Source organism: Ictidomys tridecemlineatus, chromosome 3 (genome assembly GCF_052094955.1).
Source record: "Ictidomys tridecemlineatus isolate mIctTri1 chromosome 3, mIctTri1.hap1, whole genome shotgun sequence".
NCBI lineage: Eukaryota > Metazoa > Chordata > Mammalia > Rodentia > Sciuridae > Ictidomys > Ictidomys tridecemlineatus.
Window position 1 is genome coordinate 23,941,666 of NC_135479.1, and position 18,698 is coordinate 23,960,363.

General features: G+C 44.6%; 1 protein-coding gene across 2 annotated transcripts; it reads left to right on the forward strand.

The window, feature by feature from the left end:
- The first annotated feature begins 5,798 nt into the window (after positions 1–5,798).
- On the forward strand, positions 5,799–16,423 carry Snx11 (sorting nexin 11). Of its 2 annotated transcripts, XM_005321724.5 has the most exons (8): positions 5,799–5,947; positions 8,046–8,105; positions 8,991–9,045; positions 9,500–9,586; positions 9,868–9,968; positions 12,770–12,865; positions 13,107–13,319; positions 14,610–16,423. In XM_005321724.5, exons 3-8 carry the CDS (start codon positions 9,004–9,006, stop codon positions 14,881–14,883), a joined length of 813 nt encoding a protein of 270 aa, XP_005321781.1. In that variant the 5' UTR covers positions 5,799–5,947; positions 8,046–8,105; positions 8,991–9,003; the 3' UTR covers positions 14,884–16,423. The 2 variants fall into 2 exon arrangements, with proteins under 2 accessions (XP_005321781.1, XP_013212584.1); XM_013357130.4 differs by lacking the exon at positions 8,046–8,105 and having other exon boundaries at positions 5,823–5,947.
- The last annotated feature ends 2,275 nt before the right edge of the window (positions 16,424–18,698 follow it).

Sequence of the window (18,698 nt, forward strand, 5' to 3'; positions counted from 1 at the left end):
TTAAACATTTCTGTGGAATTAACAGCAATGTTGGATAAAGAGAATGGCATATCAATTGACCCTCAGGAAAGGGAATGGCACATCAGTTGACATTCAGGAAATGGTAATTATTTTAAGTACCGAAGACTGCTACTTCTGAGATATTGCTTTAAGCACAGGAAAAGTACTGAACTTAAAACACTTTCCCAGCAATGTTTGAAATTCTTTGTTTCATTTTGACTACTACTTTAAATTCTATTGTTAAAGAATTATTCCTTTGATGTTAACAAGTACCATCTTTTCAAAGACAAATACAGTCAAGAGGTGTTTCTTCCCTCTCCTTCTTCTGGTCTTTTCTGATTCTCAAGGTGATGTCCTAGTAATATCTGGACTCTAATTAAAATGTGCATTTATCAAATAATGCACCCATATCCCTGACTGATTTTGTTTTCTTGTGTGAAGAGATCAGTGCTGGAAAGGTACAATTTGAATACCCCTTAACAGAATTTTTTAACAAAGCACGTGCCTGTAATACCAGTAACTAAGGAGGCTGAGACAGAAGGAACACAAGCTGAGGATGTAGTTCACTGGTAGAGTGCCTTGGGATCAGTCGTCAGTAATACACACACAGACACACACACACACACACAAACACACACACACACACACACACACACCAAAAATACTTGGGATGAGAAGTATTTTGAAGTTTGAAATATTTGTATATACATAATATCTTGAGGATGGGACCCAAATAATAATAATTATTATTATTGTTATTATTATTTTAGTACTGGGATTGAACCACTGAGTCGTATCCCCAGCCCTATTTTGTATTTTTCTTTTTTTTTTAATTTAGAGATAGGGACTTACTGAGTTGGGTCTCAGTGAGTTGCTTAGTACTTCAAGTTTGCTGAGTTGGCTTTGAACTCACAATCCTCAGACTCAGCCTCCCCAGCTGCTGGGATTAAAGGCAAGCACCACCGCACTGGGCAATACCATGAAATTATGTTAATATATATCTTGGACACATAGCCTGAAGGTATTTTATACAATATTTTTAATGTGTCTGCATTTTGCCTGCAACCTTGCAATCTGTCTCATGAGTTCCGGTATGGAATTTTTTTTTTTTAAGAGAGAGTGAGAGACAGTGAAAGAGAGGGAGAGAGAGAGAGAATTTTTAATATTTATTTTTTAGTATTTGGCGGACACAACATCTTTGTTTGTATGTGGCGCTGAGGATTGAACCCGGGCTGCACGCATGCCAGGTGAGCGTGCTACCGCTTGAGCCACATCCCCAGCCGCCACCCCCACCCGTGTCCATCTTTATCTTTACTAATATTTAAGAGTTTATGTAAAGGGATCCTGAGACCAAAAAGTTTGAGAAACAATGCTTTATTTGTCATGAACTCCACTACACAGTGAAGAAACCTTTGTGCTTTGCACTGGCTCTTCCAAGATTTAGAAGTACCAGGCGACTTTCAAAAGCAAATTTTTGCTCTTAGCCAAGGGCCCTAGTTCTTCTCTTGACCTGGTTACACCCACTTTGTTTTAGTTTTTTATTTTTATTTTTTTGTGGTGCTGGGGATTGAACCCAGGGCCTTGTGCATGCGAGGCAAGCACTCTACCAACTGGGATATACCCCCAGCCCTACACCCACTTTACATAACTGTCTTCCTCCTTTGATGGTTATTCTGGGAATCAGTCGCCATCTTGTCTCTTTATACAAAATGGAGTCAGGTTTGCTATCATCACATTCCCCACTGCTTTTTTTTTTTTTTTTAATATTTTTTAGTTATACACGGACACAATATCTTTATTTTGTTTATTAATTTTTATGTGGTGCTGAGGATCGAACCCAGTGCCTCACTGTGTGAGGCAAGAGCTCTGCCACTGAGCCGCAACTCTAGCCCCTCCCTACTACTTTTGATCCTTGGGGTGACAAATCCTTGTAACAGGTCCTCAAGTTCACCAGTAGGGAGTTGTTGGTAAAGGCTATGTAATACTAATAGCTTAGCTGGTCTGATTTGTATGGGAGTGGGGGTGGGGTGGGTGGGTAACATAGTTAAAAACACAGGGGGGGGCTGGGGATGTGGCTCAAGTGGTAGCTAGCATGCATGCCGCCCGGGTTTGATCCTCAGCACCATATACAAAGATGTTGTGTCCGCCGAAAACTAAAAAATAAATATTAAGAAATTAAAAATTGGGGCTGGGGATGTGGCTCAAGCGGTAGCGCGCTTGCCTAGCATGCGTGCGGCCCGGGTTCGATCCTCAGCAGCACCACATACCAACAAAGATGTTGTGTCCGCCGAGAACTAAGAAAAAAAATAAATAAATGTTAAAATTCTCTCTCTCTCTCTCTCTGTCCCCCCCTCTCTCTCACTCTCTCTTTAAAAAAAAAAAATTAAAAATTAAAAAAAAAACACAGGGGGCTATGGTTATCAAGACAATTATGACAATTAAGGGGGACAGGAATGGACGGAGCTTCTGCCAGATTCCACAGGAAAAAGGCCACCTGGACCCTTGAGACCCAAGTTGTTCTTTGTGTCTAGGATGTTTTCCAGAAGGGCCTTTATCTCATCTCTAACAACAACTGATTGATTTACATAAAAACAGCACTCCTCTTGGAGAAATATACATAATCCACCCTGTTCTGCCTTGAGTAACTCTAGTCCTCCTGCTAAAGAATCTAACTGGGTTTGGAGAGTGAGAATGGATTCAGTCACTTGTTCCATGTCACTTACAAGCTGTCGAGAAAGACTTTTAAATGACACTAGAGAGGTGGTGACTCCTGTAGTGCTCATAGCTAGACCAGCTGATATGCCTAGAGTGGCTATTATCCCCTAGGGGGATAATCTGGACAGCCCTTTTTGTTCTGGCCCTTGTCTTTCCAATTAGGGGTATCTCTATTTCTTCATCTCCAGGGATGAGATCTATGGCTGGGAATAAGAGAACTGGGATACGTGTCCCTTTCCACTTGGGGGTAAACAATTATATATAGTAGTGCCGCAAAGGATGGAGACATTTTGGGTTTTTAAGTAGCATATGTTGTTAGTAGGCTGGATCCATCCATAGTAAGGACTGGTTGTAGCCCAACCCAGGGATTTTTCCTACCTTTGTAGTGCCATTTGATATCAGACAAATTGATGTTGGCTGAAACAGTTCTACTCCTGAAATTTTCGGCCCAGTGTTCTTCACTTAGCTAGAGCAGTTTAGAGGATTATCTGTGAAATTTACAGTGACTGCTAGGGTAGTAGAAAATCCAGGTTTTAGGCACATCCAACAATCTAATGCTAAGGGGCTGCTGGTGAGATTTAATACAAGGTGAGCTGAGGTGACTACCCCTTCAGGAAGGGGTTCTCAAGAATATTGACAAGTTTGGCTTTCGGGATTTTGACATGTAGCTACTGAGTGATCCGGGTAGCTAGTAGAGTGTTTTTGGCTTGGTCCTGGACTCCTCCCCCGACAGATATCAACCCAGTAGAATAATAATTCCAACAGAACTGAATGGGTTGTTAACTTGAATCTTTCCAATAATTTCCCCAAGGGCAGGTCACCCTGGTGGTGGGTTGTTTAGTCTTTCCGGCCCAGGAAAAACTTCCCCAATAAGAACACTTAGAGGCTGACTGATAGCATGAGGAATGGACAGTTCCATAACTAACAAAACTTTTAGGTGTTTTAGTTTTCCCGATAGTCCCGCAGTCATTAGGACAAGCAGGTGTAGCAGCTATTGTAAGGGGAAATAAGGCAGCTAGGGAAAATATTATGAATCCTGAATAAGTCTTAGCTTTAAAGGGTTGTTGGTCTGATGAATGGTCCATTTGTCTGCACTTTCCTCGTGGGATCGGGAGCAGGTGCTGGCTTGAGATGTGTCCAGTGGATCCAGGCTGTTTTCCCAGCTACTTTTACTGCTGTGGGAGTTGTCAGGATCATGGTCCATGGTCCTGTCCACCTTAGCTCCAGAGAGGTGGTAGGCAGCCTTTTAATGTATATACACCAGATCTTCCGGGTTGGAAGGGGTGTAGGTCCTTTGTGCTGTTGGAAACACGGACTTTAGTAAGGGGAGCAAGGGGAGCAAGGGCACCGGGGCAGGACCAGTGTAAGTAAGGGGTTCTGGTTCGGGTGTGAGAAGGGTACAATGGCCCCCTGGTCATTTTGGGGAGTCTGGTCTGGGTAGGGCGGAGGAGGGGAGGTTGGATGAGGTTCTTCTTCATCTGCTGCTGGGAGGACAGGAGGGGAGACTGATTTACCCTGCGCAAGTTTAGGCTTAGTGACTAATATAATTCTGCACCTTCTGGGGTGGGCTCTGTCATCAGGAAAACACCTTTTTAGCCATCGGGGTTTCTCAGAATATCAATCCAGACTTGAATGTATGGAATTTGGTCTGGGTGGCCGGGTTTTCGAAATATGACCCCTGGAACCCCCATGGCTAAGGTTAGGTTTATGGAACTTTCCAAAGGCCCATCCCACATCAAAGAAGGGCCAGTCAATCTCACAGAACTTTCTCAAGTTGAAACCATCTACTGAGGTTCCATAGTCAGTTGTCCTCCTTTGGAAATCCTGAAAATTATTTAAGAAACAGGTTAAACGGGTACATGTGTTGTTTCCTGTAGAGTTTCCTTGTCCTATGATGTCCGGTACAGGAAAAAGGCCTGAGAGAGAACCCCGGTTGGTTAGGAGACCAAAAAGAGCCCAGATGCACACACAACAGATGACCAGATAGACACAGAACAGATTAGGCCATACTGGGAGGCCCTCAGTGGGACAGGAGCGACGTCTGTCCTGTCCTGGGACTTGTCCCCAACCGACTTAACTCACCGGACAGAGAAACAGACGGTCAAAGTTCGGGGGTCCGGGGGTGGTTAGGGACTTTTTCAAAACGGAGCGAGACTAAGGCACATCTCTTAGGCAATCTGGGCTGCGAACCGTGGGAGTAATGGGATCTTGCTGGGCCTCCAGAATATTATATCCCGCCAGCCGAGTAAATCCCCTTAATAATAAAATAGTCTACACACGGTCAGCAGCATTCCAATGGGAAGCCTTTATTACCGGCCGGGGCTCGCTCCACAGCAAAGGAGAGCGGCCCCCAATCAACGTCAGGGCTAGGGTTAAAAAGGGAAAAACCGCAAAGCTCGGTGTAGGTGGCATCTCTCTCGTCTTAGCAGCTTACTGCCAAGCAAGCAAGCGACTTACAAAAGCAAATTTTTGCGGTCAGCCAGGGGTCCTAGTTCCTCCCTTGACCTGGTTACACCCACTTTACATAATAACTATCTTCCTTCTTTGGTGGTTATTCCGGGAATCAGTCGCCATCTTGGGGTCAGGTTTGCTATCACAGTTTTCTGCGAGTCACTGAGAGGTGCTGGGCCCTTTCAACTTCAGTTTTCGGGTTAATCTGTGGCTTTCGGAATCTGAGTGGGAATTCCCTTGATAGCTCCACTGGGGAACTGCAAGTTATAGGGTCCAAGCTGGGCTCTCTCGGAATTTAGTGAGGCTACAGAAATATGGGTGTTTTCTCCCCTGAACCTCCCATACCACAAACTGCCCTTTACACAACTGGAACCACAGTGACACTGGCGAGAATGTCTCAGCTCCCGGGGACCCGAGATGCTTCTTGAACGTTGATTGGCTGTACTTGACGGCGGTGGGCGGGACGAGGCTCCGGATTGGTTGTCAGAACCCATTCGTTACCACTCACCCTGTGCGCGCGCCCGCCCTGCAACTGAGTTGAGAGGCCGCCAACTCCAGTCCCGGGACTAGGCTGGGCGTAACCGCGTCCTGGGAGCAGGTAGCCACTGAGAGTCCGGGCCTGCAGGGGCGGGGCGTCCTGGGTACCCGTGATTGGCGCGTCGAGAGTCGTCTCCCGTCGTGCACCGCGGCACCGGCTACTCACCCGGAAGGAGAAGCGGTGACTCGGGCTATATGGTGGGGTGCTGGCGGTGTCGCTTTGGGGAGCTGGTGCTGCTCTCAGGTGAGGGGGCGTGGGCAGGGTCCCGGGGAGTTGGTGCAGCTTTCAGGTGCGGGGGAGTGGGCTGGAGTGTCGATAGTGGCACTTGGGTGTCAGCCTTGCTTGACAACTTCGCCACTCGAAATGAAGGCGAGGACTTGTTGGAGATCCAAGAAAGAAAACCTGGCTTTTCAGTTTACTTTGCAAGTATAGGGTATCTTCCTTCCCACTCCCCAAGCTTAATCCGGAAAGGAAAAGGACCGTGTAACTCTTTTGCTCCTAGTTTGTTAAGAATGGTAGAGGAGTTGCTATAGTAAAAGAGTTTGGGGACATTTACCGAGGCGGCTAGGACTGGGGTGGGGCAATGTGATAGCAGGTAGTTTACTCCAACACAAAGAACTTGACCTAGATTGGTCACTTACAAGTGGAAGGAGGAACCGGTGACAGGTGAACAAAAAGATGCTCGGTTGAAGTCACACAGAGTTTGGTCAGACAGGAACTTGCTCTAACACCTGTTGGTATTTAGGAAGAACTTTTTGAGTTTCCATTTGCCATGTGGCACCAAGGGTTCAAGAATAACTAAGAAAGGATGAGAATCTCTTGGCTCACTCTACTTTTATAGCCTGATTTGGTTTTAACTTTTCTTTTGAAGTAGTTTAAATGGGAGAATGGTGAGGCAGAGGCCTCAAATTGCTACCTTGAATTGTTAAATTTGGAATGCTTTAAAAGGAATCTAGTTTGTGAACAATTAGGTTCTCACCAAGAGTAAAGGACACTTTGAAAGTAATTGAAAAAGCCCGTGAAATTAGCATTAAGTTCTGTAACTGGGAGGGTTACTGAGTCTATCCTTTGAATCATGCACAGCTCAATCTCCTATTTATAGAGCTAAGTGTGAGAGAACTTTCTGCTTCTCCTTGAAGGGCAGAACTGAGCTTCATTTCTTTTGAGGAGTGGCATCCATAAGAAGGAGCTGATGGATAAAGTAGTTGCTAGGAATTGTCACTTGGGGTCTATGTTTTTGTATTTGTTCATATTTTTAAGGACAATTACAACCAAAACTTTGTCAGTGCCCTTTAAACCTAGATTTAAGTATACAGCATCTCAGGGGTCCTGGGATTTTTTTTTTTTTAAGGCAGTATATAACTACTTGTTTTTAAGTGATGTTGGTCCCAAAGGAAAAGAACTTCCACATGGAAGTGTTGCAGGTCCCTACCAAAATACTCCTTAAGTCCAAAGGTGTGATGACCTTTCAGTTACTAAATTATGCTTTTGAATTTGGTGTACCTTTCAAGGTACAGGAGATATGTGAGCTCCATTGAGTGTGTGGATGACTATGGCTTCCTTGTCATTATTTTTCCTATCTTTACTTTCATGAAAAGACACTTTAGAATATTTGATTCCTTGTTCCTGTGCTGGCAATTTACCAAATGCTTGAAAAGAGAAGAGCAAATGAATTTTTTGAAAACGAGGTTAATTGTTCACAGAAAGTATGTCTGCTCTTCTGGTCACAGCCATTTGATTCCTTACATGTGGAAAGTTATACATGGGTTGTTAGAGAATTGGGATTTCTTTTTTGTTTGTTTGTTTCATAATAATAATTTAATAATAAAAAGGAAATCATATAATTGTCACAGAGATACACAAAAGGCATTTGAAGGATTTGGAATTTTTTACCTTTCAGTTCAAGACCCCTTGGAGGTAGTGGCTGCATTAGATGAAAAATCAGATTGTCAGCAAGAATACTGTTTAATATGGTATTAAAATTGCAAAACCTTGGGTTTACTCCACAGTGTAGCTCAATTTTGTCATCTACCGTGTAGCTTTGTCTCTGCATGCAATGCCTGTCTGTAGAGAGACCTTCTGGTATATTGGAAGGAATTGCAAAAGCTGTTTGCTCTGCTAATTTCTTGCTGTAAATGAGTTCTCCTTCTTTTGAAACGTTAGCCTTGTGTTAGCAAAACATAAAATAGAAGGGAACTCATTACACACTCTTCTAATGGTAAGGCAGAACTAATAAGAGAATGTGTTTAAAATTAATTGTGGGACTGTAAAAATGAGTGGGTGTGTGAATGGGCATAGGGGGGAGGAAAGGGAGAGCTTCGAGATAGTCTTGTTTTCCCAGGAGTCAGCCCGGATCATTTGTTGGCAGTACATATTGGCTGAAGTCAGTTTTCATTTCAAGGTAAATTGGAAAGGGAAATTAAACCTTATTGTTCCGCTCTTAAGAGAGAGGAAGGGGGTGGAGGCAGCAGCCAGGGAGGATGCTGTTGGAGTGGTTCTAGGAGTAACAAGATTAGTGCTGTATTTTAACAGAAGGTGACATCATGGGCCCCTTTGGACTTGAGTAACCCTGTGCTGCAGCCTTCATGGTCCCCTTGTCGGAGTGGGCGATGTCGCTATACATGTAAACTACCACACTGGGGGAAATCATGGGCTTAGGCTTTAATGAATCTTTACAAAGGAGCAGAATGCATCCTGACTCAACCTGCGCAGCTGTGGGGTGCTTGGGCAGAGGTACAAACCGGATGGCATGTCGAGAGAGAGGAAATGATTAGAACTATTGGCTCCAGTTCCAGAGAACAGATTCCATAAAGGATGGTTGCAACTGGGCAGCCCACTCAGGTGCTCCCTGGAGCATTCCAGCTCCATGATTCACCTGTTGGGAGGTGACTGTGGTTAGCAAGACAAAGAGAGAGATTCAGGAGCATTGGTATTTGTGGGAATGTGGTTGTCTCTAAGTAGCCAGGAGGGGGCACTGTTAGGCTCATTTTCAAAGCTGAACTCCCAGTGCCCACTAGACCTGCTGCACCCACAGTCCTCAAAGCAAGAGTTTCTGTTTTCAACTGAACCTGCCTTTCTGGTTGTCTGAGACAAACTCAGCAGATCCCAGTGTACTTTATGTAGAGATGGCTTTATAGAGGAGGGTCCCTGTAGGGATCTAAGAAGGGAAGCAAATCCCTCAGGGGGACTCTCTTAAAAGTTTTTGCATTTTGCCCTGGCAAAGAGCAATAAGAATAGAGGCATATTAACTAACCATGATTATTCCTATATCCTCTGTCTCTCTTAGATGTTTTCTTCCAATGGGTGTTTGGTGTAGGATGTCAGAGAACCAAGAGCAGGAGGTAAGAATGGTCTCCAGGAATGGGTGGGTAGCAGGTAGAGGGGGTGTGAGGGGGAGTGAAGACACAGAGGTGCAAATCATTACTCAGTGGTGTTCCTTCCACTATAATACCTTGGTGGTTCTTATGAGCTCAAAATAAAGCTAGGAGAAGGAAATCAATAGCAGCAGCACTGCTGAAAAGTGAGGCTCCATTTTGACAAACTTTTCCACTAGTTGAAAAGTATTGGAATGTAAGTTTCTTGAGGACAGATTTTTGTTTCTTGTTCACACTCTGTTCCCAATATCTAGAATTGTGTTGGACACATAGTGGGTACTTAGTAAATATTTGTGGAATTGAGTGAATGAAGAAATGATTGAAAATTGGTGTTGAAAGGGAAAATCTGGCAACCTGTGTTCCTAAAGCTATCTTGCTGTGTGGCTAAGCTGAAGCTGAGGGAGCATTTTTTTATCTACAGGAAGTGATCACTGTGCGTGTTCAGGACCCCCGCGTGCAGAATGAGGGCTCCTGGAATTCTTATGTGGATTATAAGATATTCCTCCACGTGAGTGCGTCAAACTTCTGTATTGCGGTCAACATTTTCTAGGGCTGAGGGCTTGTGCTGAGGTGGAACCAGTTTGTGGGTGTTTCCAGTGACCCAAGACAGAAAACTTGGAAGAAAAGAATAGAGGGAGGAGCTTGAGGTATTGCTTTCAGGCTGCCTGCTGGGGACCCCAATCATGACTGTGACTGGATAGCTTGGTTCCTCAGCGAAAGTGCTGATGGGGAGCTCATGTGAACTTAGTCTTTTTCCACTTAATTCCTTTCACATACTTCCTCCTGCAGACCAACAGCAAGGCTTTTACTGCAAAAACTTCCTGTGTGCGACGCCGCTACCGAGAGTTTGTGTGGTTGAGAAAACAGCTCCAGAGGAATGCTGGTTTGGTGTGAGTTTGCTCTTGCTTCCTTCTTGGGTCTGAGTCAGGCTTTTTAGGTGCTTACTTGGGAATTTGGAGTTGACAGTGAAGAGAACTTGAAACACGCTGGGAATTAAAGAGACTATGAAATGTCTCTTTTTTTGATACTGGGGATTGAACTCAGGGGCACTCAACCACTGAGCTATATCCCCAGCCCTATTTTGTATTTCATTTAGAGACAGGGTCTCATTGAGTTGCTTAGCACTCTGCCATTGCTGAGATGGCTTTGACCTCGCAATCCTCCTGTCTCAGCCTCCTGAGCTGCTGGGATTACAGGCGTGTGCTACTGTACCTAGCTCTTTTAATGATTTTTTTTAGTTGTCAGTGGACCCTTATTTATTTATATGTGGTGCTGAGACTTGAACCCAGGGCCTCACATGTGCTAGGCAAGTGTTCTACTACTGAGCCACAACCCCAGCGCCCAGCCTTTTTTATTTTGAGACAAGGCCTGGATAAATTGCTGAGGCTGGCCTTGAACTTGTGATCCTCCTTCCTCAGCCTCCAGAGTTTCTGAGATAACAGGCATATGCCACTATGCCTGGGGATTGAACCCAGATTGAACCCAGGCACGCTTAACCACTGAGCCATATCCCCAACCTTTTTTATTTTTTTATTTTGACATAGGGTCTCATGGCTTAGGGCCTTGCTAAATTGCTGAGGCTGGCTTTAAACTTTCAATCCTTCTGTCTCAACCTCCTGAGCTGGTGGGTTACAGGCATGTGCCACTGCACTCAGCTTATATCATTTTAATGTAGTTCTTAGTCTAAGGTTTAACAGATGTACTGCTAGAATTTTATATGTGCTTATCACTAGTTATCAGGAAATTTTAAACACCTGGGCTTATTTGACAAGTAATGTTCTTATTCATTTGAAAAAAAAATGTCATTTTTTTTCCTTTTTAGTATAGCACTCCTTTTCCAGAGATACACCAGAACTTTAGGAAAGACAGTTATTATTCACTTCTCACTCACTCCCTTAGTTATATTCTAAAAGTGGAGAGAATGAGAATAGTGATTTCCATTCACCACAGAATGGACACCGAAATGCTAGGTGGTAATGGATGGATGGCCTATTGAATGACCTACTCCAGGAGGCCTGTTTTTTTGTTTTATTTTGAGGTATTAGGAATTGAACCCAGAGATCCATGCATGCTAGACAAGTGCTCTGCTACTCAACTATATCCCCAACCCTTTTATTTTGAGGTAGATTCTTACTAAAGTGCCCATAGTGGTCTCAAATTTGTGACTCCTGCTTCAGACTCCCAAGTAGCTGACCTTATAGTATGTGCCACCACAACTGAGCCTGACTGGCCTGTTGCTTTTTTAAAAGTATGTGTTATATAGCCAGGTGTGGTGGTGCTACTTGGGAGGCTGAGGCAGGATGATCACAAGTTCACTGCCAGCCTGAGCAACTAGTGAGACACTGTTTCAAAATAAAAACTATAAAGGGCTGGGGATTCAGCTAAGTGGTAGAGTGTACCTGGGTTCAATCCCTCATACTCTAAAAAAAAGTATATCTGGGCGTGGTGGTGCATGCCTATAATCCCTGCGGTTCGGGAGGCTGAGACAGGAGGATTGCAAGTTCAAAGCCAGCCTAGCAACTTATGAAATAAGTTGAAATAACTTGGTCCAAAAAAAAAAAATACTATTGTATTTCCTAAGAGAGGCTAGAAGCTAGGAAAGTTTAAAGAGTTGGTGGATGACTTACTTCAACTCAGCCACTTTTAGAAAATTTTAGGCATGTGACTTTGTACAACTGGAGGAGACGGTCTTTGTGTGGGTGGGTGGGTGGGGTTCCTGGAGATGGAACCCGGGAGTACTGTAATGTAACACCAAGTTACATCACCATTCCTTTTTTTTTTTTTTAAATATTTATTTTTTACTTGTCGTTGGACACAATACCCTTATTTGTTTTTATGTGGTGCTGAGGATCGAACCCAGGGCCCCGCACTTGCTAGACGAGTGCGCTACCACTGAGCCACAACGTCAGCCCACCAGTCCTTTTTTTTTTAATTGGTACTTGGGTTGAACCTACAGGTACTTAACCACTGAGCCATTTTTATTTTTTTAATTTTGAGATAGGGTTTCCCTAAGTTACTTAGGGCCTTGCTAAGTTGCTGAGGTTGGCTTTGAACTTCTGATCCTCCTGTCTCCTGCCTTAGCCTTCTGAGTTGTTGGGATTATGGATGTGTGCTATCATGTTTAGTTATCCCTAGTCCATTTTATTTATTTATTTTTTATTTTGAGACAGGGTCTTATTAAGTTGCTGAGGCTGGCCTCAAATTAATAATCCTCCTGCCTCAGCCTCACAAGTTGCTGAAATTAGAGGTGTGTACTATTTTGTACCTGTGTGGTTTTTTTCAAGTATTAAATGAAATGTTTGTTAACGATGAGCATAGTGCCTGACATATGGCACTTATAAGATAATTGTATTGGTTTGGCATCTTTTCAGGAATACTTTTTTTTGGGGGGGGGTACCAGGCATTGAACCCTGGGGATGCTTAACTACTTAGCCACATCCCTAACTCTTTTTATCATTTGTGACACGGTCTCGCTAAATTGCTAAGGCTGTCTTTGAACTTGCAAGACAGGGTCTTGCTAAGTTTCTAAGGCTGGTTTTGAACTTGTGCTCCTTCTGCCTCAGCCTCCTGAGCCACTGAGATTACAGGCATGTACCACTGCTCCCGGCTTCAGGGAGTCCTTGATAAGAAACTGGAGTGACTCTCTTGGATATTACCTTTATCTTGGATGTTACAATCTATGATTCCACAGGCCTGTACCTGAACTTCCTGGCAAGTCAGCCTTTTTTGGCAGCTCGGATGAGTTCATTGAGAAGCGAAGACAAGGTCTGCAGCACTTCTTGGAAAAGTGAGTGGATATGCAGAGCTACCCCTGGCTGCCAGGGTAGTGGTGGGATGGGGGTGGGGGCAGCAAAAGGCGCCAGAGGGGATGTAAACCCTGCCCTGTTTATGGAGGCACATTTGTGCTGGGCACTTTTTCTTGTGCCCTCATATCCATAGTGCTCACTGGCTAGAAGATCATCAGAGAAAGAGATGGTGAGCAGTTCCTCAGGGTGATGCTCTGTGTTGTGCTCCCTGTGTCACTTCAGGGTCCTGCAGAGTGTAGTCCTCCTATCAGACAGTCAGTTGCACCTCTTCCTGCAAAGCCAGCTCTCAGTACCTGAGATAGAAGCCTGTGTTCAGGGCCGAAGCCCTATGACTGTTTCTGATGCCATTCTTCACTATGCTATGTCAAACTGTGGCTGGGCCCAGGAAGAGAGGTCGAGCGCCTCTCACTTGGCTAAAGGAGACCAGCCTAACAGGTAATTGGAGTGTTTCTTTGAGATATCTGGGGTTGGGATTACTGCCTTGGCCAGTAGGGTGTCTGTTAGGGAAAGAAATGTTACAGTGGCCTTTCAAAAGACCTTATTTTCTTTTTTCTTTCTTTCTTTCTTTTTTTTTTTTTTTAAAGAGAGAGTGAGAGAGAGAGAGAATTTTTAATATTTATTTTTTAGTTCTCGGCGGACACAACATCTTTGTTGGTATGTGGTGCTGAGGATCAAACCTGGGTCGCACGCATGCCAGACGAGTGCGAGCGCGCTACCGCTTGAGCCACATCCCCAGCCCCTCAAAAGACCTTATTTTCTGAGTGCATGATTCTCTCATCCTGAATGGGTAGCAGGGTCTCTTATTGAAACCCAGGGAGAAAAAGGGGGAAGGCTTTCTTATTTATAATATTTTTTACCTGCCTCCTCTTTCAATAAGAACTTTATTGATACAAAATTCACCTTTTGTTTTGTTTTGTTTTGTTCTTTTGTTTTGGTGGTTTTAGGCATTGAACCAGGACCTTGTACATGCTATCATGCTCTAGCACTGAGCCATATCCCCAGCCCTTTTTATTTTTATTTTGAGACAGTCTCATCAAGTTGCCCAGGCTGGCCTTGAACTTGTTATTCTCTTGCCTTGCCTCTTGAATAGCTGGGATTATAGATGTATGCCACCACACCTGACTAAAATTTACCTTTTTAGTAGTTTTTAGTAAATTCACAGAGTCACTATGGTTGATTTGAGAATATTTTCATGTTCTGAAAAAAGAAACCCTGCACCCATGAGAGTGACTCTGACTCTCCATTCCTCCACTGGCAACCATGAGTGTACTTACTGTGAATTTTCCTACTAGGACAGTTCACTCATGAGGAGTCATATTATACATGGTTTTGCATAACTGTTTTTTTTTTCACTTAGTGTAATATTTTCCCAAGTTCATCCATATTGTAGCATGGTAGCAATACTTTATTCTCCTTTATGACTGAAAAATATTTCATTGCATGAATATACCACCTTTGGTTTATTTATTCCCTAGGCCCACCCATTCTTTTTTTTTTTTTTTCTTGGTCACAGGGGTACTTAACCACTGAGCACATCCCAAGTCGTTTTTATTTTTTATCTTGAGACAGGGTCTTACTAAGTTGCTGAGGCTGATTTTGAATTTGTGCTCCTCCTGCCTTAGCCTCCCAAGCTACTGGATTACAGGTGTGTAACCACCACACCTGGGTGCATTCATTTTTGCTTCTCTGTTCATAAGTTTCTATTCCTTTTTCCCTCTTTTCCAGTTGCTGCTTTCTTCCAAGATCAGGGAAGAGGAACTCTCCCTCACCACCTCCCAGTGAAGAGAAGGACCCTTTAGAAGTGTGGGTTCCTGTGGTTGACTCTGAGGCTCCTTCCTTGGAAAGTCCCACCCTGCCACCTCAATCTTCATTGTCATGCTGTGATTTTTCAAGATCTGATGAGGAAACCTCTGCTCTCCAGCCTGTGAGGAAGGCTATGGGAAGGGACCATGTTGTGCCTTTGGACCTGGATCAGTTAGACTCAGTTTGGGAAAAGTGAGCTCTGTTCTGTTCTGCTCTGCTCTGCTCTACTTCGAGGCAGATGAAGGAGATGCAGGCCATGAGTTTTGTTCAGGTGGGACTGGGCACAGGGCAGGTGTGGGGGAAGACAGGCTGCTTAGCATCTGACAGTTGCCTCTGCTCTGGTTGGCTGCACAGAGATTGGTTGTGACTGTCCTTCATGCCTCTTCCATAGGAACAGACACCACACACTTGTTTGTAAGTTAGGCCAGAGGTTGTTGGTTTTGAATGGAACCCTGTTTTTACTGTTGCAGGAGTTGAGTTTCTTCAGGTGTTTGTTTATAGGCTCAGGAGCACTGCCTCTAGTGTCTGGTTTTTGGGACCTATGTATGGTAGATTCTAAGCTGCCGGATTGAATATTGTCCCAACAGGGATGCTTATATAGTTATATTTCCATCTTGGCTGGCATCAGTTTTTGCTGCAGCCCCTGGAGCACTTTGTTTTAGAGAGTCTGGCCTCTCTCATTTACCTCTTAGAATGACTTCCACCCTAATACCACTGAATGGAACTGGTGCTGTGACTCTTGTTGCTGGCATTTCCAGTGGATCCCAAGACCTCAGTTGGGCTAAGTGGAGCCTAAGAGCCGCGCGTGGTTCATGAGAGAGAAGGGGTTGGCCAGAGGAAAAGGCAGCATATCAGGGGCTTTGTTTTGGAAAAGGTTGTCCTGGGCTGTCACTGCCTTCTGCTTATAAAGCAGAACTTTGGTTATCTTTTCTGCAAGATCAGAGTGGGTTCTTTTCTTTTTTGAATTCTTCTCCTTTAGTAATAGTTCCCTACCCCCCAGGGCTTCAGCCGCCACTGAGTCCCTCTGCTGTGTTGCAGGGAGGCTGTATATTAGTATCTTCAGTCCAGTGGGGCATCCGGGCTTTGTTTCTGCCTGGAAAAGAGGGCTCTGGGGATGGAGATGAGAAACAACACGCCTTCCTTCAGACAATGAGGCATTCCGCCCTCCTGCTGCCATAATTCCTCTCCACTGAGAGCCAGAGCTGGTAGGAGCAGTGCTGCCGGCTTCCTGCATTGCTCTGTTCTCCGGTTCCTGTGTGTGGCTTTTACCTCTCTAGCCCACTCCTCCCCCCTCTAGCGAACCTGCCTGTCGGTAGTTTCTTTTACTACCAGCCTCTGTTGTGGGACTGTCGTGGCATTTAGTTCAGAGATGAGGGGCTTTGGCCTGAAATAAAATGCAAGTATTTAAGACTGTTGTTGCAATTTGTGTCTAACAAGCTGTAGCAGAGAAGGAGGGAGTGAGGGCTGGCAATAGTTACTTTCATAAATCATGAATTTATCAGCGTGGAAATAATGGTTCAGGACTATGCACTGTAGCTCTTCTGCATTGTGTGTGAGCTCAAGTTCACCACTGGAGGAAGGATTGTCTTCCAAATACTCAGGATCCAGCTCTTCTCACAGTTCTGGGCATGAACCTTGTTAGGTATAATTTACCTGATGCTGCTTCCATCCTCGAAGCCTGTCTGAGGTGCCAGGTGCTAAAAGAGAAATAAAGTTTGTCAACAGGCAGATGCAAAGCCCTGGCTGGTATTCATCCTTCTTTCCTGCCCGCCTCCCCTGGGTCTCTTCTTTATATGATGCAGCAGAGCAAGGCGAGAATAGAGAACCTACAGAGGCAAATCCAAAATGTCAAAAGAAGTTCATTTAAAAGGGGAAAAAAACTCCATACACAACCCTCACAAAAACCCGACAGATGCTAAGCTAATGGCATCCGCTCTGCCGATTGGTGGGGATGGCTCATGAATATTAATGAGTCCAATGCTCCAAATGGTGCAGCTGTGAACCCAGCTGTGCCTGAAGCTCTCTGATCTCGAAACTTCCAGACAGGAGCCGGAGGTGGTCTGTGTCAATTCCCTACTCAGCCAAAAAACAGCAAGCTGGGTTGGCCTTCTTCTGTTCGCCCTTCTCTTCCTGGAGTTGGTACTCAGCAGCTAGTTGTGCCAGCAGGCTGGGCTGCTAGGACAGCAGGCACTGTTCAAAGATGTGGATGTGATTTTTCTGACTCCCAGCTTTTTTAACGGTCCATTAGCAGCAGAGCATACAACACCTCAGTTAATCTGCGGCCAGCGCTGGCCCCTCTTGGTCTTGTGATGAGTTGAGTATGGGCTGTGGAAGGAGATGAACTAAGGAGAGAGCTTTCCTAATAACATGGGCCTGTGTACCAGAAAAACAGCAAAGCTTGACTTTCCTCTTCATCCAGACAAGCGCCATATGCCCCCCTTGTGTATTTTTCGCCCTGTGTGTGCTCAGGTCTGTGCAGCACAGCTGGATGACTTCTATGAAATGGGAGTTTCTAGCTGGGGTGAGGGGATGGCCCATTGAGTGGTTTTGTAGAATGAAATTATTTTTTGTTTAGATTTGCGGTGTAAGGCAGGGTGAAAGCCTGCTTTAGTCATATTTTCTCTGCTAGCTACTTCCCTAGTCCAAGTCTAGTCATCTATTACCTAGGAAAAGTGATCTAAGCTCAGAGGTAGGGATTATTTGGTGGAAGTTTGTATGTTGGGGTCGGGGGAAGGGGTTAGGTTTTCTTAAAAAGAGTAAGTTTTATATGAATCACTTTATTTGACCTTCTCAATGCCCAATGAGGAAGGTAGGGACTTTTTACACTTAATTTCTGACTGAGCAAGCTGAGCTGAATATGACTATTAAGTATGTTTGGCTGGGGCTGGGGATGTGGCTCAAGCGGTAGCGCGCTCGCCTGGCATGCGTGCGGCCCGGGTTTGATCCTCAGCACCACATACCAACAAAGATGTTGTGTCCGCCGAGAACTAAAAAAATAAATATTAAAAATTCTCTCTCTCTCTCTCTATCCTCCCTCTATCTTTAAAAAAAAAATTTCTCTCTCTCTCTCTCTCTCTCTCTCTCTCTCTTTAAAAAAAAAAAAGTATATTTGGCTGGACATTGTGGTTCCTGCTTTGGGAGGTTGAGGCAGGAAGATAGCATGGGTAAGGCCAGCCTTGGCAATTTAGCAAGACCCCGTGTGGAAATTAAAAAAAAAAATAAAAAATTTAAAAGGGCTGAGGTCGTGGCTCAGTGATAGAGAACTTACCTAGCATATGTGAGGCCCTGAGTTCAATCCCTAGTAACACTGAGAGACACACACGCACGCACGCACGCACGCACGCCTAGGCCCTAATCCAGACCAGTTCAATCAGTACTTCTCAGTCTCCCAAATAGCTGGGATTACAGGTGTGTGCAAATTTGCCAGGCCAAAGACTTGTTTTTTTTTTTTTGTTTTTTTTTTTTAATTTGCAGTGCTGGGGATCAAGCCCAGCACTCTACTATTGAACTACGTACATTCACAGCCCCTCAAATCTCTTTAAAAACATGTTAGATCCACTACTATACTCAAGGGGGGAAAATCTCCCTATAGAGCTTTTCTGAGTACTCAGAAATGAGGTCATTCATAGTCCTTAGCTTCTGATTGCTGAGGCCTTAAATCCATACTACCAAGTCCTAGGTACCTCCCATCCTATCTGATTTACTTCACAGGCTTTTAACATTTAGATTGGGCATAGTTAGCACCATGTTTGTGAGTTTGTTTATACCCCTCAGCTCTTGCTGAATATTAACGCTCTGGGGTGGAGGGTGGATAGTGAGCTTGAAGGATATGAGGAGTCCTTGCTAGAAAGGGGACTAGGCCAGCCTCTGGCCTGCCTCAGCCTGCAGGAGTGTTACATTTGTGGCCTCTGGATTTATGTACTAGCAGCTAGCTGAGACATGGCTAGACCCAACCAGATGAGCACCATAGTGTAAGACTGCACTTCCTTCTTTAAGCACTGGGCAGTGATC

Excerpts from the sequence above, each read along its gene's own strand:
- Snx11 (XM_005321724.5), top strand. The coding sequence starts at position 9,004 with ATGGGTGTTTGGTGTAGGATGTCAGAGAACCAAGAGCAGGAG. Across the intron at positions 9,046-9,499 it reads CAGAGAACCAAGAGCAGGAG|GAAGTGATCACTGTGCGTGT; the intron begins GTAAGAATGGTC and ends TTTTATCTACAG. Across the intron at positions 9,587-9,867 it reads ATTATAAGATATTCCTCCAC|ACCAACAGCAAGGCTTTTAC; the intron begins GTGAGTGCGTCA and ends TTCCTCCTGCAG.